The 22,410-nt window shown below is 43.4% G+C and overlaps 1 protein-coding gene across 1 annotated transcript in view; it reads right to left on the bottom strand.

Annotated features, from left to right (window-relative positions):
* Positions 1 to 22,410, bottom strand: part of nfia (nuclear factor I/A) — a 103,245-nt gene that overhangs the window by 46,250 nt on the left and 34,585 nt on the right. Inside the window, exons 3-4 of the mRNA XM_055165174.1 lie at positions 14,151 to 14,213; positions 11,998 to 12,072 (exon numbers count right to left, since the gene is read on the bottom strand). Of these exons, the coding sequence (XP_055021149.1) occupies positions 11,998 to 12,072; positions 14,151 to 14,213 (138 nt within the window). The remainder of the gene's footprint in view (positions 1 to 11,997; positions 12,073 to 14,150; positions 14,214 to 22,410) is intronic.

Genomic DNA, 22,410 nt, shown 5'->3' with positions numbered 1-22,410 from the left:
TGTGTACATGTGTGTATGTGTGTGTGTGTGTACATGTGTGTGTGTGTGTGTGTGTGTGTATGTGTGTGTGTATGTGTGTGTGTGTGTGTGTGTGTGTACATGTGTGTATGTGTGTGTATGTGTGTGTGTGTGTGTGTATGTGTGTACGTGTGTGTGTGTGTGTGTGTGTACTGTGTGTGTGTGTGTGTGTGTGTCGTACATGTGTGTTAGTGTGTGTTGTACATGTGTGTATGTGTGTGTGTGTCGTACATGTGTGTGTGTGTGTATATGTGTGTATATGTGTGTATGTGTGTGTGTGTGTGTATATGTGTGTATGTGTGTGTGTGTGTGTGTGTACATGTGTGTATGTGTGTGTGTGTGTGTGTGTGTGTGTGTGTATGTGTGTGTGTGTGTGTGTGTGTGTGTACATGTGTGTGTGTGTGTGTGTGTGTGTGTGTGTGTGTGTGTGTACATGTGTGTATGTGTGTGTTCATGTTTTGTGCGTTTCTCCGGGCGTTGGACAGGTGCCAGTTTGTGTTGTGAGTTTTCAGGTCACAGATCGTCTCTGCTCAAAACACCAACCACGTTTATTATTTATTTATGGAGAAAATAAAATCGTGGGTTAATTTGAACATTTTCAGACGAACACGTCGAGGCTCAGAAACACAAACACAAACACAAACAGAAACGACGGGTTTTCAGTGTGGTGTGAACTGGAGCCAGAGTCAGTGGAGCCTAAACTCACCCATATTCACCTCGTCTGTGGTTAATAGTTTTGTTTTTGTTTTTGGTGAAAATCTTCCAGATGATTTTCAGTAAACGTGAACGTGCTGATCTAAACGTGTTTTCAGATGAAGACGAGGCAAAAGCAGAAATTCAGTTTGTCACTTGGAAAAATTCTGCAAATTTCTGTAAAAACACAAACTGAAAACAAGTGTTTGTGTTTCAGAGCAGTTTCACTTTGTCCAGTTGACAAATTAAATTTCTCCTTTTCTGTGGATTTTTCTGGACGACTGAAGGATTTAAACACAACATGAAGTTTATGAAACAGTCGTAGAGTAAAAGCTCTAACATGAAATATTCCCTTTAAATGAACAGATCAACAGGAAAAGTTCAGTGAAACATGAAGCATTTTTTTTTTAATTTAAATTTTATCGACTGATCTAGATTTTCATTTCCATTTTATTTTTATGCGTATATTAAAAAATAACAATGATTTGATATCAGCAGAACTCCACAGGCTCACACTCGCCTCAGTCTGGAGCTGCTTTAAAATTAAAATTTAAATTTATGATGTGAAAGTTTGACTCCATGTGCTGTGGAGTCAAACTTTCACATCATAAATTTAATTCTGACAAGATTTAAATTAAACTAAATTAAATTAAATTAAACTAAAAAAATAAATAAATAAATGGTTTAATTTATCTCTTTTTTCTGATTTTTTTTTTTTTTTTAGGATTTGCTTCTTTTTTTTTTTCTGGACTAAACCAGGACTAAACCAGGACTAAACCAGAACTAAACCAGGACTAAAGCAGGACTGAACCAAGACTATGTTGTGTTGTTGTCTTGTTGTTGTTTGTTGTTGTTGTGTTGTTGTTGTTGTTGTTGTTTGTTGTTGTGTAGTTGTTGTGTTGTTGTGTTGTTGTTGTTGTTGTGTTGTTGTTGTCTTGTTGTTGTGTTGTTGTTTGTGTTGTTGTTTGTTGTTGTTGTTGTTGTTGTTGTTGTTGTTGTTGTTGTTTGTTGTTGTTGTGTTGTTGTTGTTGTTGTTGTTGTTTGTTGTTGTGTTGTTGTTGTTGTGTAGTTGTTGTTGTGTTGTTGTTGTTGTTGTTGTTGTTGTTGTTGTTGTTGTGTTGTTTGTTGCTGGGAGCAGGTTTGATCCAGGCCCAGATGGCGCTGGCACCGGCCCAGGATCCACACACACGTGCACAACAACAGAGTGCACGAGAACAGAGTGCACGAGAACAGAGTGCACGAGAACAGAGTGCACGTGAAGAGCGTGCATGTGTGTTTCATGTGTTGGAGGAAACGTCTGAATTTAGAACATTAAGAATGAAGAGCGTGCACGTGTGTGAGACCGGAGCGTGCACGAGGGATATTGTGTTTGTGTGTGTGTGAGGAGTGTGTGGATCTGTGTGTGTGTGTGTGTATCTGTGTGTGTGTGTGGTTGTGTGTGTGTGCGGTTGCCCGGGGCGACGGGGCAGAGGAAAAGCTGCAGTTTGATCCAAGCTCCGGCCTCAGGCTCAAGAACCTCGGCCAAGTGGGTCAGAGCAAAACCTCCAGAGACCAAGAACCAGGACTAAACCAGGACTAAACCAGGTCTAAACCAGGACTGAACCAGGACTAAACCAGGACTAAACCAGGACTACACCAGGACTAAACCAGGACTAAACCAGGACTAAACCAGGACTAAACCAGGACTGAACCAGGACTAAACCAGGACTAAACCAGGACTGAACCAGGACTAAACCAGGACTAAACCAGGACTAAACCAGGACTGAACCAGGACTAAACCAGGACTGAACCAGGACTAAACCAGGACTAAACCAGGATTAAACCAGGACTGAACCAGGACTAAACCAGGACTCGTTTCAGCTCAATTATTTGAGTTTGGAGAACGTTTGACACACAAATCGTGATCAGAATTCGATTCATCACACTCATTATTTCATTCACACACAAACTCAGCACATTTAGACCGAGTCCCCCTCATGACATCACAAGGTGGAACAGGTCCAGCTCCATTTTTTTCAGGACGGAACATTAGAACCTGTTTTAAAATCTCACCAGGGTTAGTTTTGTTTAATATTGAACCTTTAAAACCCCAACCGTCCTCAGTGCTTTAGTCCTGGTCTGACCCTAGTCTAGTCCCTGTCTGGTCCCTGTCTGGTCCCTGTCTGGTCCCGGTCCGTGTGTGGTCCCGGTCTGGTCCTGGTTCAGGCCCGAGCCGCAGTCCCGGTCTCTGTAATAGGATATTGATCGACAGAGCGTTCGATTGGGTCCAAACCAAAGGCGGCTCTAGACCAAGGTCACTCCGGCCCATTGTGCTGCGAGCGTGCACGAGGCGGGGGCGTGCACGAGGCGGGGGCGCGCACGAGGCGGGGGCGCGCACGAGGCGGGGGCGCGCACGAGGCACGGGCGCGCACGAGGCGGGGGCGTGCACGAGGTGGGGGCGTGCACGAGGCTGCAGACCTGAGCTGAACTGATAAAACCTGGAGGTGGCCACTTTATTAGGTACACCTGTGAACCACTCCTCCAGACCTGAACCTGGACTCTGGTCTGGTCTGGGACTGGTCTGTGGTCCTGCCAAGTCCTGGTCTGGTCTTAATCTCAGGTCTCTGGTCTGGACTCGTCTAGACTTGGTCTCTGTCTCGAACTTGATCTCGGTCCGATCTTGGTCTCGGTTTCTCTCTCAGTCTGATTCGGCCCTGGTCCTGGTTTGGTCCTGGTCTTGGTCTGGATCTAGTCCCGGTCTGGGTCCTGGTCAGGTCTCTGGTCTGGACTCGTCTAGTCTTGGTCTCTGTCTCAAACTCAATCTCGGTCCAATCTTGGTCTCAGTCTCTGTCTCAGTCTGATTCGGCCCTGGTCCTGGTCCTGGTCCTGATCCTTGTCCTGGTCTGGATCTAGTCCCGGTCTGATCCCGGTCTGGTCCTGGTCTGGTCCCGGGGCGTCCCTCTGCACTGTGATCTATAAGTGATTCTGTGAGCTGCATCAGAGCATCTGCTGACCAAACACTATCACCTCTGAACAATACAGAGACCAGGACTAAAGCAGAACTCAACCAGGACTAAAGCAGGCCTGAACCAGGACTCAACCAGGACTAAAGCAGAACTCAACCAGGACTAAAGCAGAACTCAACCAGGACTAAAGCAGAACTCAACCAGGACTAAAGCAGGACTGAACCAGGACTAAAGCAGGACTGAACCAGGACTCAACCAGGACTAAAGCAGAACTCAACCAGGACTAAAGCAGGACTGAACCAGGACTAAAGCAGGACTAAGCGAGGACTAAAACAAGACTAAACCAGTTACTCAGACCCTTGTCAGACCTGGAACCATGGACTGTATAAGAGGACATACGATGTCTTCACGTCCTGTGGTTAATTGTCATAAATACCAAAAAAACGACATCACTCACAGCGTCATTTAAACTGAAAAACTGTAAGATTTTTATGATCCACGAACTGCAGACATGAAATAAACTTTAACCTTTAAACACACGGAAAACAGCGAAAGTGTCATAAACCGTGAGCACTGACAAACCCTGAACCCTGAACTTTGAACCCTAAACCCTGAACCCTAATCCTAACCTCTGCTGTCTGTTGGTTGGTTCATTTGTAGTCTACATAATCCTGTGATCTACATCATTTTAATAACGTCATTTACACTTATTTCATTGTGGTTTTAAAAAATCCTGTTCTTGGTTTTTGTTTTGATGTGTTCTCTTCTTGATCAAACAGATGAATTAATGAGTCTGAAAGTGTTTTACTCGAGTAACAGGTCTGGATAAACTCTGGGTCCAAGTTTCTTCACATGTTTAAAGGCTCGTCGCTCCCACACCACGTGAAGGCGACAGCGGCTAAAGCTCTGTCCGGTACGTTCAGACTCGGGCTCCCACCGACTTACAGCATTTTACATCCTCCTCATTTTGGTCTTAAATATTCGTATGAACCTGCTCTACATGATCCTAAGGTTTTTATTTCACTGTTTTGTCCATTAAAAAGTCTTGTTTCTATCGTGGACCTGGCTCCAGATTCACCTTTATAACCGCAAACATCAGTGAGCTTCATTTGACTGGAGCTGAACGCTGTGGGAGACTCACACTTCTGTTTCAGTCTGTGCCTGAACATCAGCTTCAACCTCAGCCGCAACTTTATCAACTTTATCAACTTTATCAACTTTATCAACTTTATCAACTTCATCAACTTCATCAACTTCATCAACTTTATCCTTTAACTGTAGCACTAGCTTTAGCTGTAGCTTTAGCCGTATCGCTGCTTGTGCTGGTTTTAGCCTTAGCTTCAGTTTGAGATGTAGAGCTACAGATAAAACTACAACTACAACTAAAGCTACAGCTAAAACTACAACTAAAACTACAGCTAAAACTACAGCTAAAACAACAGCTAAAACTACAACTAAAACAACAGCTAAAACTACAACTAAAACAACAGCTAAAACTACAACTAAAACAACAGCTAAAACTACAATTAAAACAACAGCTAAAACTACAAGCTAAAACAACAGCTAAAACTACAACTAAAACAACAGCTAAAACTACAGCTAAAACAACAGCTAAAACTACAATTAAAACAACAGCTAAAACTACAATTAAAACAACAGCTAAAACTACAATTAAAACAACAGCTAAAACTACAACTTAAAACAACAGCTAAAACTACAGCTAACAGCTAACAGCTAAAACTACAACTAAAACAACAGCTAAAACTACAATTAAAACAACAGCTAAAACTACAATTAAAACAACAGCTAAAACTACAACTAAAACAACAGCTAAAACTACAGCTAAAACAACAGCTAAAACTACAGCTAAAACTACAGCTAAAACAAAAGCTAAAACTAACAGCTAAAACTACAGCTAACAGCTAAAACTACAACTAAAACAACAGCTAACAGCTAAAACAACAGCTACAACAACAGCTAAAACTACACCTACAACTACAACTAAAACAACAGCTAAAACTACAGCTACAACAACAGCTAACACTACAGCTAAAACTACAGCTACAACAACAGCTAAACACTACAGCTAAAACTACACCCACAACAACACAGCTAAAACTACAGCTAAAACTACACCCACAACAACAGCTAAAACTACAGCTAACAGCTAACAGCTAAAACAAAAGCTAAAAAAGCACAAGTACAGCTACAACTACAGCTAAAAGAACAGCTAAAATAAAAGCTAAAGCTACAATTAAAACTAAAACTACAGCTAAAACTATAACTCTGTAGTATTAGGTGTGATTTTAGTTGTAGTTTTAGCTTAGCTCAAAAAAAACAAAAAAAAAACAAAACTGTGACGTCTCTGGTTTGTGGTGGTTGGTAATAATAAAATTGTAAAATGAGTGTGAAATTAAGGATAACTGTTCTGCGCTCGGCTCTAAAGTGAGTCAGTACAGTCACATTTTCTTTGTGTTTGTCGTTTTTAAGCAGATTTTCTATATTTTACCAAAACAAATGTCAGTTTATGTTTCTCTCTTTACTGTTGCAGGATCAGATTTGTCCAAAATAGAGACACTGGGACATTTCTTGTATAAAACTGTGGGACAAATCAGTAATTTTGTATAAATCTGCAGGGACAGAGACACAGACTCAAAACTGGGAATGTCCCTGAGAAACAGGGACGACTGGACACTCTACGTTAGCTGTAGTTTTAGCTGTAGTTGTAGTTTTAGCTGTAGTTGTAGTTTTAGTTGTAGTTGTAGTTTTAGTTTTAGTTGTAGTTTTAGCTGTAATTTTAGCTGTAGTTGTAGTTTTAGTTGTAGTTGTAGTTTTAACTGTAGTTTTAGTTTTAGCTGTAGTTTTAGCTGTAGCTGTAGTTTTAGTTGTAGTTTTAGTTTAGTTTTAGTTGTAGTTTTAGCTGTAGCTGTAGTTTTAGCTGTAGTTGTAGTTTTAGCTGTAGCTGTAGTTTTAGCTGTAGTTTTAGTTGTAGTTTTAGCTGTAGTTTTACTTGTAGTTTTAGCTGTAGTTGTAGTTTTAGCTGTAGCTGTAGTTTTAGCTGTAGTTGTAGTTTTAGCTGTAGTTGTAGTTTTAGCTGTAGTTGTAGTTTTAACTGTAGTTTTAGCTGTAGTTGTAGTTGTAGTTTTAGCTGTAATTTTAGCTGTAGTTTTAGTTTTAGCTGTAGTTGTAGTTTTAGTTGTAGTTGTAGTTTTAGCTGTAGTTGTAGTTTTAGCTGTAGTTTTAGCTGTAGTTGTAGTTGTAGTTTTGTAGTTTGTAGTTTTAGCTTTGTAGTTTTAGTTTTAGCTGTAGTTTAGTTTAGCTGTTTTAGTTGTAGTGTTGTAGTTGTAGTTTTTAGTTTAGCTGTAGTTGTAGTTTTAGCTGTAGTTGTAGTTTTAGTTGTAGATGTAGTTTTAGCTGTAGTTGTAGTTTTAGATGTAGTTGTAGTTTTAGCTGTAGTTTTAGTTTTAGCTGTAGTTTTAGCTGTAGCTGTAGTTTTAGCTGTAGTTGTAGTTTTGGCTGTAGTTTTAGCTGTAGTTTTAGTTGTAGATGTAGTTTTAGCTGTAGTTGTAGTTTTAGCTGTAGTTTTAGTTGTAGATGTAGTTTTAGCTGTAGTTTTAGTTTTAGCTGTAGTTTTAGCTGTAGTTGTAGTTTTAGTTTTAGCTGTAGTTTTAGCTGTAGCTGTAGTTTTAGCTGTAGTTTGTAGTTTTAGCTGTAGTGTAGTTTTAGTTAGTTAGCTGTAGTTTTAGCTGTAGATGTAGTTTTAGCTGTAGTTGTAGTTTTAGCTGTAGTTGTAGTTTTAGCTGTAGTTGTAGTTTTAGCTGTAGTTGTAGTTTTAACTGTAGCATTAGCATTAGCTGTACGGCTGTGTGTTGGTGGTGGATACGAGAAAACACGATGACGTCACGTCCGGGGCGGCAGCCATCTTGGGTCTGTATCCACAAGTCAACATCAACATCCTCAACAGTTGTCCACAAAGTAACGTTTTTCATTCAGTGACTTAGAGTAAAATGAGGAAGTCAGGTCAAAACTATTAAATACAAACTTCAAAATAAGACAAGTTTTCTCATGACGAACGCAACACACCTGTCGACACAAACGAGTGACACCACTCACTTTTTACCAACAGCCACCGAGCACGAGCGGAAGAAACCAATGTAAACAAAAGAGTTTTCATGTATGTAGTCATTTTTAATGTAGTTTTAGCTTTTAGCTGTAGTTTTAGCTGTTAGCTGTTAGTTGTAGTTTTAGCTTTTAGTTGTAGTTGTAGTTGTATGTGTAGTTGTAGTTGTAATTGTAGTTGTAGTTGTATGTGTAGTTGTAGTTGTATGTGTAGTTGTAGTTGTATGTGTAGTTGTAGTTGTATGTGTAGTTGTATGTGTAGTTGTAGTTTGTAGTGGTATGTGTAGTGTGTGTAGTTGTATGTGTAGTTGTGTGTAGTTGTAGTTGTATGTGTAGTTGTAGTTGTATGTGTAGTTGTAGTTGTATGTGTAGTTGTAGTTTTATTGTAGTTGTATGTGTAGTTGTGTGTAGTTGTATGTGTAGTTGTGTGTAGTTGTAGTGTATGTGTATGTGTAGTTGTATGTGTAGTTGTAGTTTTATTGTAGTTGTATGTGTAGTTGTGTGTAGTTGTATGTGTAGTTTCATCTCAGTGTGTCTCTGTTGAGTCTGAGCTCAGACTTTGGCTCTGACAGTTCCAGTGTGAGAAGAGACATCGACAGGAGCTATAGATCTGTGTGTCAGAGCGCCCCCTGGAGCCCTAATGCACACACACACACACACACACACACTCACGTGCACACACACACTCACGTGCACACACACACTCACGTGCACACACAGAGTCTGCGTCGGCACTTTGTAAAGGTCACCCCCCCACACACCCCCATCTCTCTATCTCTGTCCTCTCCTCCCCCTAACCCCCCCCCTCTTCTTCCCCCTCTGTCATTCTCTCTTTCTCCCTCCCTCTGCTCCTCTCTCCCTCTCTCCCTCTGCTCCCTCTCTCCCTCTGCTCCCTCTCTCTTTCACTCCGTCTCTCTCTGTCCCTCCTCCTCCTCCTCCTCCTCCTCCTCTTCCTCCTCTTCTCTGCTCGTCCATGTCTCCACTCAAACTAATGAGTCCAGCGCTCCAGTCACTTACAGACACTCAGAGAGGAGCTGCGTCAGGACTTTAGTGTCCTCGCAAAGACCTGGGACAGACCTGGGACAGACCTGGGACGGTCCTGGGACGGTCCTGGTTTAATCCTGAGACAGACCTGTGAGAGTCCTGGGATACTCATGGGACAGACCTGGGACAGACCTGGGATAGTCCCGGGATAGTCCTGGTTCAATCCTGGGATGGTCCTGGGACAGACCTGGGACCTACCTGGGATAGTCCTGGTTTAATCCTGGGACAGTTCTGATTTAGGCCTGGTTCAGACCTGGGACTGTCCTGGTTGAGTCCTGGTTCAGTTCTGGTTCTAGAGTCGGTATCTTGGTACCAATTTTTGTGTTAAAATTGAGTGTTATTGAGTTGTTGAAGTTGAACTGTGAGAGCAGCGTGGCATTATGGGTAGTGTAGTTTCAGGAGTGTGGTGTTGTGGGTAGTGTAGTTTTAGGAGTGTGGTGTTGTGGGTAGTGTAGTTTTATTAGTGTGGTGTTGTGGGTAGTGTAGTTTTATTAGTGTGGTGTTGTGGGTAGTGTAGTTTTATTAGTGTGGTGTTGTGGGTAGTGTAGTTTTATTAGTGTGGTGTTGTGGGTAGTGTAGTTTTAGGAGCGTGGTGTTGTGGGTAGTGTAGTTTTAGGAGCTGTGGTGTTGTGGGTAGTGTAGTTTTATTAGTGTGGTGTTGTGGGTAGTGTAGTTTTATTAGTGTGGTGTTGTGGGTAGTGTAGTTTTATTAGTGTGGTGTTGTGGGTAGTGTAGTTTTAGGAGTGTGGTGTTGTGGGTAGTGTAGTTTTTAGGAGTGTGGTGTTGTGGGTAGTGTAGTTTTAGGAGTTTGTGGTGTTGTGGGTAGTGTAGTTTATTAGTGTGGTGTTGTGGTAGTGTAGTTTTATTAGTGTGGTTGTTGTGGGTAGTGTAGTGGTTTATTAGTGTGGTGTTGTGGGTAGTGTAGTTTTATTAGTGTGGTGTTGTGGGTAGTGTAGTTTTTTAGTGTAGTGTGGTGTTGTGGGGTAGTGTAGTTTTATTAGTGTGGTGTTGTGGGTAGTGTAGTTTTATTAGTGTGGTGTTGTGGGTAGTGTAGTGTGTAGTGTAGTTAGTGTGGTGTTGTGGGTAGTGTAGTTTTATTAGTGTGGTGTTGTGGGTAGTGTAGTTTTTTAGTGTGGTGTTGTGGGTAGTGTAGTTTTAGGTAGTGTGGTGTTGTGGGTAGTGTAGTTTTATTAGTGTGGTGTTGTGGGTAGTGTAGTTTTATTAGTGTGGTGTTGTGGGTAGTGTAGTTTCAGGAGCGTGGTGTTGTGGGTAGTGTAGTTTTAGGAGTGTGGTGTTGTGGGTAGTGTAGTTTTATTAGTGTGGTGTTGTGGGTAGTGTAGTTTTAGGAGTGTGGTGTTGTGGGTAGTGTAGTTTTATTAGTGTGGTGTTGTGGGTAGTGTAGTTTCAGGAGTGTGGTGTTGTGGGTAGTGTAGTTTTAGGAGTGTGGTGTTGTGGGTAGTGTAGTTTTATTAGTGTGGTGTTGTGGGTAGTGTAGTTTTTAGGTAGTGTGGTGTTGTGGGTAGTGTAGTTTTATTAGTGTGGTGTTGTGGGTAGTGTAGTTTTATTAGGAGTGGTGTTGTGGGTAGTGTAGTTTTATTTAGTGTGGTGTTGTGGGTAGTGTAGTTTTATTAGTGTGGTGTTGTGGGTAGTGTAGTTTTAGGAGTGTGGTGTTGTGGGTAGTGTAGTAGTTTTAGGTAGTGTGTGGTGTTGTGGGTAGTGTAGTTTCAGGAGTGTGGTGTTGTGGGTAGTGTAGTTTTATTAGTGTGGTGTTGTGGGTAGTGTAGTTTTATTAGTGTGGTGTTGTGGGTAGGTAGTAGTGTTTTAGGAGTGTGGTGTTGTGGTAGTGTAGTTTTATTAGTGTGGTGTTGTGGGTAGTGTAGTTTTATTAGTGTGGTGTTGTGGGTAGTGTAGTTTTAGGAGCGTGGTGTTGTGGGTAGTGTGTAGTTTTAGGAGCGTGGTGTTGTGGGTAGTGGTAGTGTAGTTTTATTAGTGTGGTGTTGTGTGGGTAGTGTAGTTTTTAGTGTGGTGTTGTGGTAGTGTAGTTTAGTGTGGTGTTGTGGGTAGTGTAGTTTTATTAGTGTGGTGTTGTGGGTAGTGTAGTTTTATTAGTGTGGTGTTGTGGGTAGTGTAGTGTTTTAGGAGTGTGGTGTTGTGGGTAGTGTAGTTTTAGGAGTGTGGGTGTTGTGGGTAGTGTAGTTTATTTAGTGTGTGTTGTGGGTAGTGTAGTTTAGGAGTGTGTAGTGGTAGTTAGTGTAGTATAGTGTGGTGTTGTGGGTAGTGTAGTTTTATTAGTGTGGTGTTGTGGGTAGTGTAGTGTTTTAGTGTATTTAGTGTGGTGTTGTGGGTAGTGTAGTTTTAGTTAGTGTGGTGTTGTGGGTAGTGTGTAGTTTTATTAGTGTGGTGTTGTGGGTAGTGTAGTTTTAGGTAGTGTGGTGTTGTGGGTAGTGTAGTTTTAGGTAGTTGTGGTGTTGTGGTAGTGTAGTTTTATTAGTGTGGTGTTGTGGGTAGTGTAGTTTTAGGTAGTGTGGTGTTGTGGGTAGTGTAGTTTCAGGAGTGTGGTGTGTGGGTAGTGTAGTTTTAGGAGTGTGGTGTGTGTTGTGGGTAGTGTAGTTTTATTAGTAGCGTGGTGTTGTGGGTAGTGTAGTTTAGGTAGTAGTGTGGTGTTGTGGGTAGTGTAGTTTTATTAGTGTGGTGTTGTTGTGGGTAGTGTAGTTTTATTAGTGTGGTGTTGTGGGTAGTGTAGTTTTAGGAGTGTGGTGTTGTGGGTAGTGTAGTTTTATTAGTGTGGTGTTGTGGGTAGTGTAGTTTTAGGAGCGTGGTGTTGTGGGTAGTGTAGTTTTATTAGTGTGGTGTTGTGGGTAGTGTAGTTTTAGGAGTGGTGTTGTGGGTAGTGTAGTTTTAGTGGTTAGTGTGTAGTAGTGTGTGTTTGTGTGGTAGTGTAGTTTATTAGTGTGGTGTTGTGGTAGTGTAGTTTTATTAGTGTGGTGTTGTGGGGTAGTGTAGTTTTATTAGTGTGTGTTTGTGGGTAGTGTAGTTTATTAGAGTGTGGTGTTGTGGGTAGTGTAGTTTTATTAGTGTGGTGTTGTGGGTAGTGTAGTTTTATTAGTGTGGTGTTGTGGGTAGTGTAGTTTTATTAGCGTGGGATCATGGGTAATGTAGTGTTTAGCTGGAGACTTACTCTGTGAAACGCGCACGAGTTCAGCCACCGTGAAAACTCCAGGAGTCACAAAACTGTCCTGGAAGCCCAGATGCCCTGCAGACACACACACACACACCTGTTATTACATGTGTTATTACATTATTGCATTATTACAAGTCTTATTTAAACTCAACTAAAGTCTCAGGGTCGTCCAAAGTATCGAAAATCTAAAACTTCTAAACAATACTAAAACTACAAAACTGAATGTGTTTAGAACAGACTTTTTTCACATCGGCTGGAAGTGTCCCGCTGTAGTTTTGTGGTTTTCTGTGTTAAAATGTGTGTGTAAATGTGTGTAAATGTGTGTGTAAATGTGTGTGTAAATGTGTGTGTAAATGTGTCATATTCTCCAGCAGCTTCATAAATCTGCCCCATCAAAGAAAGACCAAAACTTAGGTAAATGTTTCACTTCCAGGTCAGGGAAACGGGAAAAGGCCGTTATCTGTTTTTTTTTTTTTTTTTCCATTTTTCATTTAAACACAAAATTGAAAAACTGAAAAACGAATAATTATCTATTTGTTCATTTTGGTTTTGGAGACAAATAATGAAGAAAATCATTGTTTTTTCATTTTCTTATTTTTGGTTTTATTTTGAAAAACCAATGAATGTTTTATTCCTGATCGTAACATTAGTTTTGCTCAATAGTTCGAGGTCAGACCTATGTTCCCTTATTCCTAAGATTTTTCTCAAAATTAAACTCCCAAGTCAAGTCATTTTTTATTTTTATACCACATTTAAAGGGATGATTCAGAGTCATTTCACCTGCTGCTGGAGAACAGGTCGGGTGTAATCTGACAACCAAATTGGGAGAAATTTGGATAAAATCTGATGCAAACTGATGATAAAGGAAATGTGGGAACAAAAGGCCTAATTTTAGGGGGAAAAAACCCCAAAACATAAACAGGCTCTCAGTGTGTGACTAGTGTGGCTCGTTGTTTCTTTTAAATTTTGTTCTTTCTTCTCTTGATCGTTGTGGATAAATGGTTCATGAAGAATGTTTCTCCTTTGTGGAGTTTGTTGGTTGAAGATTTGATGATGGAGCAAATTTATGAAGCTGCTGGAGAATACGACACACATTTACACACACATTTACACACACATTTACACACAAATTTACACACACATTTACACAGAAAAACATGAACCAGAAGTTCCACAAACCTCCAGCGGGACACTTCAGCCGATGTGAAAAAGTTCTGTTGTGTAAAGACTGAGTGTTTTATTTTCTTGGTGGGATCAGAGTTTTCACTGAGAATCGAGTTTGTTCCTCAGAACTACTGATGGGCATGAGTAGTTGATTAATCGATAATTGATCATTAAGAATTTGATTGATTCCGTTGATTTTAATGGACAAACTGAATGTATGTTTGTGTGTGTCGTGACCAAACAGGTGTGTACATGTGTCTCTGCATCAGAAGGAGCGAGACACAAACAGTGGGTCAGTCTGTAACGAACCGAAGCACAAATGTGGATTTAACCAGGATTTGTAGAAGAAATTCCACACTTTCCGTTGCGTTGGGACAAGTGTGAGTCCATGTGCACAGTGGATAAAGCAGCACATATGTTTCTGTGTCCAGTGGGAAAAAGTTTTTCCAGGTGAGAGTCGCTCAATGTGGATGACGAGGCCCCGCCCCCCTCCCCCCGTACGCTGTCCTGGTTTTGACAAACACAAATCTGGTCACACTGACCTGTATTCACCTGAGTCATGTCTTTTAATCCAACACAAGTTGAACCACATCAGCGACACAAGAGCTGGAGTTTTATCTTCACTTAGTTTATGTAAATTAGTGATGTGGTTTTAAGTTTTGTTTCTGTGAGATTTGAACAAAACTGAATTAAACACATTATAATGTCAAACAGCTGATGTGGATCTAGAGTCGTTATGTTTACATGTCGTAAAGTTGAATTTATTGATGCAGATTAGTGCAGATAGTAATAATAATGATGATCATTTTAATATAAAAACGTTCATGATTAATCGATAATCGATCGTTAATTCTTCCAACGATCGATTAAGAAAATTTCATCGAATGCCCGTCACTACTCAGAATCATAATAGAGTTTGAGATGTTTGTTTGTTTGTTTGTTTGTGGACATCACTAAGTTGAACTAAACCAAACAGAGAGACTGACCGTTCTCCGGCTGCTCCTTCACGTCGCCGTCGCTGCCCTGGGTCGGACTCTCCGATTGGGCCTCTGCGAAAACAAGAACAAACATCAGGACCACATCTGGACCAAAGGGGAGACGTTAACTGACCACATCTGGACCAAAGGGGAGAGTTTAACTGACCACATCTGGACTAAAGGGGAGAGTTTAACTGACCACATCTGGACTAAAGAGGAGAGTTTAACTGACCACATCTGGACTAAAGGGGAGAGTTTAACTGACCACATCTGGACCAAAGAGGAGAGTTTAACTGACCACATCTGGACTAAAGGGGAGAGTTTAACTGACCACATCTGGACCAAAGGGGAGAGTTTAACTGACCACATCTGGACTAAAGGGGAGAGTTTAACTGACCACATCTGGACTAAAGGGGAGAGTTTAACTGACCACATCTGGACTAAAGGGGAGAGTTTAACTGACCACATCTGGACTAAAGCAAAGACTCAGGACAATTTTATACATAAATTCATATTTTGTTGGTGCATTTCTTGCGCAAAGTTCATCAAAACAACGAAAATGTGTCGCAAATGTTTCCTTCCTCTGAACAAACAACAAAACTGTAGCTGGAACAAAATAATTTAGCAAAATAAATAAAAAAATAATATTTTTGCACAGCCCTGTCGCTCAGAGTGTCTGGGTTACACGTGTCAGGAGCAGTGGGATCAGCTCTTGTTCAGGACCACAGACGGTAACAGACGTGGACTAACAGAGTCAGACGTCACTCACAGCGTCCAGCACCAAATGAAGCTCAGTGAGGCCAGCGGTGACGCGGTTAATCTGGAGCCAAGATTAATATTAAGAACAGGACGGACAGGATCATGTAAAGCGAGTTAATAGGAACATTTAAAGACCAAAGTGCCAAGACTCACAGCAGCAGGAACACAGAGAAGAGCCACAATATTCTAATGGGAGTCAATGGGCCAGAGTAGAGTCCTGCACAGGTCCTTTTTTTGGAGACCCACACCCGCCCGGACCCTCACAGTCCAGCACCACACCCGCCCGGACCCTCACAGTCCAGCACCACACCCACCCGGACCCTCACAGTCCAGACCCTCCAGTCCAGCACCCCACAGTCCAGCACCCACCGGACCCTCACAGTCCAGCACCCACCCGGACCCTCACAGTCCAGCACCACAGACCCTCACAGTCCAGCACCACCCGGACCACACCCACCCAGACCCTCACAGTCCAGCACCACACCGCCCGGACCCTCACAGTCCAGCACCACACCCGCCCGGACCCTCACAGTCCAGCACCACACCCGCCCGGACCCTCACAGTCCAGCACCACACCCGCCCGGACCCTCACAGTCCAGCACCACACCCGCCCGGACCCTCACAGTCCAGCACCACACCCACCCGGACCCTCACAGTCCAGCACCACACCCACCCGGACCCTCACAGTCCAGCACCACACCCGCCCGTGAACCTGTGATTGTATCAAAGTTAAACCCACACCAGCCCAGACCTGTGAACATTCCACTCGTTACCCGCCCGTGTCCGAGATAAATCACACACACAGATGAAAAACATTCTAACTGAAGCGTCCATCAGAATATGACGACTTGAAGAATTACAATCACGAAATGAAATAAAACGGTTTCACTTTCTTCATTACAACACAAATTCACAGACACGACCCAGGACTAACCCAGGACTAATTCCAGGACTGATTCCAGGACTGAACCAGGACTAAACCAGAACTGGACCAGGACTCACTGTTGGGACGGGCCCGGAGGTGCGCCCGTGTAGACCGTTGGGTGACCGCAGGCGAAAGGACCGGCTCAGAGCTTCACACCAAACAGAGGTCAGCTCATCCGTCGCCAAATCGCACTTTGCGGACACTCTGCTCCACTGACTCAGGGTTCTCTCTCTTAAGTCCAAGATTAGTCCTGGTTTAGTTCTTGTTTAGTCCTGACCCGCCCGCAGACCCACTTGTAAAATTCCAGAAAACCCGCCCATTTCAGCGACTATTTGCCCAAACCTGTCGAGTACCCAACGTCTACAGGCAAAAAATAATGTATTAATATGTTTTAAATGTTTCAGTTTCGGTTTTGATGCTTTGAGTCTGAGTCTCTCCTCCCTTTTGCTCTTTACACTAAGTCACTCCCCCTTCAGAGCACTATCACACACACTCGTTGTGCGTCACACTAATGAAACTCCTGCAGGTCACTTCAGGTTTGTCCAGTCGCTGTGTTCAGTTTTGTGTCATGTTTTTTTTTGTGTGCTTATGGAGAGTTGTTGTGCGGGAGCATGTGGGCGGAGCCTCGTACAGACTCGTACTGCAGACCGTGAGGAGGATGTGAACAGTGTCCGGGAGGTTTTTAGCTGACTCAGACCTGCTCGGGCGACTCTAAAACCTCATCAGGACACGTGAGGAAGCTCCAGAAAAGCAGATCCTCCTAAAAGTAGATAATCCTCCCTCTCTGTAAAGTGTGGAAACTCTAAACGCTGTTTCACACTCGCGGAGTCAGAATATAAAGAGTGGAGCCAATCAAACAGAACACTAACAGTTTAAAGAGGACAGATGAACTACAGGACGAGGCTGCGGCTGTTTCCTTCACTCAACGTTTGTTTGTCTCATTAAAAACAAATAAAACAAATAAAACGACTTTCAGCGTTTATTTCCTCAAACACTTTAATCAGAACATTTAACACTAACGAGAGTCAATTTACTCCTCCAGACCACACAGATACACACACAACTCCCACTGTAGTTTGTCTGTGGTTTGTAGTTTGTCTGGAGTTTGTAGTTTGTCTGTGGTTTGTAGTTTGTCTGGAGTTTGTAGTTTGTGTGTGGTTTGTCTGTAGTTTAGTTGTAGGTTGTCTGTTGTTTGGTCGTAGTTTATCTGTAGAGGTTTGGTTTGTCTGTAGTGTTTCTGTAGTTTGGTTGTAGTTTGTAGTTTGTCTGTAGTTTGTCTGTAGCTTGTCAGTATTCAGTTGTAGTTTGGATATAAAGGTTTGTCTATAGTTTGGTTGTAGTTTTTCTACAGTTTGTGTGGAGTTTGGAGTTTGTCTGTAGTTTGTAGCTTAGTTTATAGTTTTTCTGTAGTTTGTAGTTCTACAGTTCTACACTTTGTGTGTAGTTTGTGTGTAGTTTTTCTGTAGTTTGTGTGTAGTTTTTCTGTAGTTTGTGTATAGTTTTTCTGTAGTTTGTGTGTAGTTTTTTCTGTAGATGTTTGCAGCTTGTCTGTAGTCTGTCTGTAGTTTGTAGTTTTTCTGTAGTTTGTCTGTAATTTTTCTGTAGTTTGTAGTTCAGTTGTAGTTTGTGTGTAGTTTGTGTGTAGTTTTTTTCTGTAGTTTTTGTGTAGTTTGTAGTTCGGTTGTAGTTTGTGTGTAGTTTTTATGTAGTTTGTTTATAGTTAGTGTGTAGTTTGTAGTTTGTGTGTAGTTTATAGTTTGTATGTAGTTTGTAGTTTGTGTAGTTTTTCTGTAGTTTGTGTGTAGTTTGTAGTTTGTTTGTAGTTTGTGTAGTTTGTGTGTAGTTTGTAGTTTGTGTGTAGTTTTTATGTAGTTTGTGTGTAGTTTGTGTGTAGTTTGTAGTTTGTTTGTAGTTTGTGTAGTTTGTGTGTAGTTTGTAGTTTGTGTGTAGTTTTTATGTAGTTTGTGTGTAGTTTTTGTAGTTTGTGTGTAGTTTTTATGTAGTTTTTCCTGTAGTTTGTGTGTAGTTTGTGTGTAGTTTATGTGTAGTTTATGTGTAGTTTGTGTGTAGTTTGTGTGTAGTTTATGTGTAGTTTGTGTGTAGTTTGTGTGTAGTTTTTCTGTAGTTTGTGTGTAGTTTTTCTGTAGTTTGTGTGTAGTTTGTGTGTAGATGTTTATATTATAAACTCAGACTCTTATTCTCGACTCTTTCGTCCCAAATTTAAAGATTTAAAAATAAAAAATGAGACTTGAGTTGATCAAAGGTCAGTCAGTGCATGGCCCCGCCCCCTTTCCCCCTGGCCCCTCCCCCTCCGTGTTTCCCATGATGCCGAGCGGCTGCAGTGATTTACTGAGCCTCTCATCGATCGATGGAGCTGCAGATAAAAAGAGCTGAAATATTACCCAGCGTCCACCAGGAGAGAGGCCATGACTCAGGCCGTGTCCCCAGCAGCCCCCGACCCGCCTCTCCCCCAGACGCTTCCCCCCGCTCCCCCCAGCAGCCCCGACCGCACTCTCCCCAGACGCTTCCCCCCGCTCCCCCCAGCAGCCCCCGACCGCACTCTCCCCCAGACGCTTCCCCCGCTCCCCCAGCAGCCCCCGACTTCCCACTCTCCCCAGACGCTTCCCCCCGCTCCCCCCAGCAGCCCCCGACCGCACTCTCCCCAGACGCTTCCCCCCGCTCCCCCCAGCAGCCCCCGACCGCACTCTCCCCCAGACGCTTCCCCCCTGCTCCCCCAGCAGCCCCCGACCGCACTCTCCCCAGACGCTTTCCCCCGCTCCCCCCAGCAGCCCCCGACCGCACTCTCCCCCAGACGCTTCCCCCGCTCCCCCCAGCAGCCCCCGACTCCCCTCTCCCCCAGACGCTTCCCCCGCTCCCCCCCAGCAGCCCCCGACTCCCTCTCCCCAGACACTTCCCCCGCTCCTCCCAGCAGCCCCCGACCGCACTCTCCCCAGACACTTCCTCCTGGTCCCCCCTCTCCCCAGACACTTCCTCTTGTTACTCCTCCCTCTCCCCAGACACTTCCTCTTGTTACTCCTCCCACTCCCCAGACACTTCCTCCTGCTCCTCCCTCTCCCCAGACGCTTCCCCCGCTCCCCCCAGCAGCCCCCGACCGCACTCTCCCCCAGACGCTTCCTCCCCTCTCCCAGACACCTCCTCCTGCTCCTCCCTCTCCCCAGACACTTCCTCTTGTTGCTCCTCCCTCTCCCCAGACACTTCCTCTTGTTGCTCCTCCCTCTCCCCAGACACTTCCTCTTGTTGCTCCTCCCTCTCCCCAGACACTTCCTCTTGTTGCTCCTCCCTCTCCCCAGACACTTCCTCTTGTTGCTCCTCCCTCTCCCCAGACACTTCCTCCTGCTCCTCCCACTCCCCAGACACTTCCTCTTGTTGCTCCTCCCCTCTCCCCAGACACTTCCTCCTGCTCCTCCCTCTCCCCAGACACTTCCTCCTGCTCCTCCCTCTCCCCAGACACTTCCTCCTGCTCCTCCCCTCTCCCCAGACACTTCCTCTTGTTACTCCTCCCTCTCCCCAGACACTTCCTCCTGCTCCTCTCTCTCCCCAGACACTTCCTCCCTCTCCCCAGACACCTCCTCTTGCTCCTCCCTCTCCCCAGACACATTCTCCACGTTTACATCATGTTTTAAAATTTTGATTGAATTATTCCAAATGAATTAAATATTTCTTAATTCAAATCTTCTCGTTTCCATGTAAATAATAAAGTTGAATTGTTGTTTGGTGTTAAACTGGTGAAATGTTTTTTATTTACAGTGTGTGAGCGTCTGGAGGAAGGTTCTGATTGGACAGAGACGCCAACGGATTTACAAAAAACACGAGAAAGAAAACACACACTTCAGCTGCTCTTGGCTTTTCTGTCGTCTCAGTTTGAGGTTTTACGTTCAAACAAACTGAGAACAACGTCCAAACCAGAGTCCAGACCCAGCGGGAGCAGCTCCGGTTCAGCTCGGGCCCAGAGGAGCTGGAGCGGGGAGGGACGAGAGGAGCCTCGACCTGAGAAGAACTTTCCCCCAGAAGAACCAAGAGCGCGAAGGACGAACACTCAGGACAAGATATAACCAACCAAACAGGATTCACGCTTCTGTCCAGATGTTCTGCACCAACTCAGAACCAGCCACAGCCCTGGAGCACAGAGGACAGGAGCAGCTACACCACATTTTCACTTTCAGATCCACTGGTCTCACTCGTCCCAGTCTGGACCAGCACATGGAGGACGGAGAATATGGACCAACGCACTCAGAGGACGACAAAAGACCGAGGACCGGACCCACGGCCTCGTCCTCAGAGTCTGTTTTGATGCTCTCGTGTTTTTACCTCTGTTCCCTGAGCTCAGAGCTTCTGCGTACAAAGTTCTACCTGCTGCTGTTTTATGACTTCATGACGACACTTGGGATGAGGACGACTCGAGGTGTTAACGGGGAACGTCGTAGATTTCGTAATTACACAGGGAAACACAAACTTGATACAAACTTTTTTCACTGTCCTGTGCGTCAGAAGAGTGACCCAACGAACATGCGCTGAACGACCAACATTTACATGAACGCAGAATAAACCCCCCACTTAATTCGGATTTAAGTTTAATTCCAAATAATCATCAGGAATTAAGTGTTTACATGGACTTTTTAAAGCAGAACTCATTTTTATCTCAAATGAAATGATGTTGAATCAGATTTAAAGCTCTCTTGTTCTGCAGATGTTGTGTTGTTTTACAGCCGTGTGTTCATCTTTAGACTCGTGTGCTTCAATTTATCTGTGAAAGGAAAATGTGGAACTGACTGAAGTTTCAGGATCTCGTACAAATGTTGGTGTGGTCAGTGAAAATCCCAAAGAGCCTCTTGATGAGCCGGAGTCAGATGAAACTGTGGCGTCTCCTCTGAACTGCAGATCCGTCTTTCTCTGTGGACTCTCCTCTGAGCTCTGCTCCACATAAATCCTCATCAAACTATTTCAGTCATTAAGAATAAATAAAAACACAGATAATACTCGAGTAAAACAGCAGAGCTTTGACCCGGTTCACGTCTCTGTGATCAAACAAAAACAAAAAACCATCTCCACGTTTACATGAGAGATTTAAGTATGAAGAAAAATTATTTCATTCTGAATAAAACTGAAATCCGCTTTAAAAAGTCCATGTGAACATTTTACTCCTGATGAAAATGATGAGTCGGAATTAAACTTAACAGTGAAGTAAGTGTTGGTTTTATTCTGATTTTAAATCTGAATGAATTTGTTTCCTGGATCATGTTTCTCGTTTATTCCCCCTCTGGTCGTTTGTTCGTCACAGTCTTCCCCTCTGGTCGTCCGTTCGTTTTAGCCTTCCCCTCTGGTCGTTTCTTTGCAGCGCCCCTCTGGTTGTTCGTTTGTCGTGGCGCCCCCCTCTGGCATCTTGTCGTGGCACCCCCCATGGTCATTTCTTTGTGGCGCCCCCCTCCGGTGCCCCCCTCCGGCGCGTCTCTCCGGCCTCTCGTTTGTCGCAGCGCCCCCCTCTGGCGCCCCCCTCTGGTCGTGTCTTTGCGGCCCCCCCCTCCGGCGTCTGTCCGGCCTCTCGTTGGTCTCTGGCTCGGCTCCAGCGTGAGCGTGGGGGGGTGGGGGGGGGGGGTGTGAGTACGCCCCTCGCGCTCCGCTCCCACGACTCATTTGCATATTTAATCAGCCCGCCCCCCCCCTCTCGCGCCTCATTTGCATATTTAATTAAACACCCCCTGGTTGCGGTCGCCGTGGAGACGGGGTTTTGTTTTAAGGCGCTGGAGCAGAGCAGGAGGAGGACGACAGGACGACAGGACGACAGACGAGCGACACCAAAACAAACTCTGACCAAACAGCAGCTGCAGCTCGACTCAAAAACACAAAACAACTCGACACTAAACTCACAACCACACGAAAATCTAAAAAAAACTATTTCAGAGGGAAGTTTGGAAAATCCTTCTTAGAGTAAAAGAACTCCAAATCTGAGAAAAAATATCCAGAGAAAAATCTGTAGTTTACTTAAACAAATGTAAGAAAATAAATAAGACAAAAAAAACAAACAAAACAAAACAAAAAAAACGTTTTAAAGAACATTTTCAGAGGGAATTTGGGGAAATTCTTGTTAGACTAAGAGATTTCCAAACTCGTTTGTGCATTTATGATAAATGTTCAACACAGGACGGTTTAGTTTTGTTTGTGGACGTCTGAACTCTGAAAGTTCAATCACTGAAACAGTTTAGACCTGGTTTAGTTCAACAACAACAACAAACAACAACAAACAACAACAAACAACAACAAACAACAACAACAACAACAACAACAATCATCATAATCATGTTTTTATAAAACACTTTTCCAACTTCAAAACTCCAAACACTTCACAACAAGAACACACACACACACACACACACACACACACACAAACACACACTGGGGGTGAGGTGGGTTAAGTGTCTTGCCCAAGGACACAACAACAACATCTGTAGGAGCTGGAATCAAAACCAACAACCTGTGGATCTGACGCTCGACCAGTGAGGGTTTTATATTATATATATATATATATATATATATATATATATATATATATATATATATATATATATA

This window comes from Boleophthalmus pectinirostris, unplaced genomic scaffold, assembly GCF_026225935.1.
Source record: "Boleophthalmus pectinirostris isolate CB_2022bp ecotype Guang Dong unplaced genomic scaffold, ASM2622593v1 HiC_scaffold_7, whole genome shotgun sequence".
NCBI lineage: Eukaryota > Metazoa > Chordata > Actinopteri > Gobiiformes > Gobiidae > Boleophthalmus > Boleophthalmus pectinirostris.
This window is presented reverse-complemented; position numbering and strand designations above follow the sequence as displayed.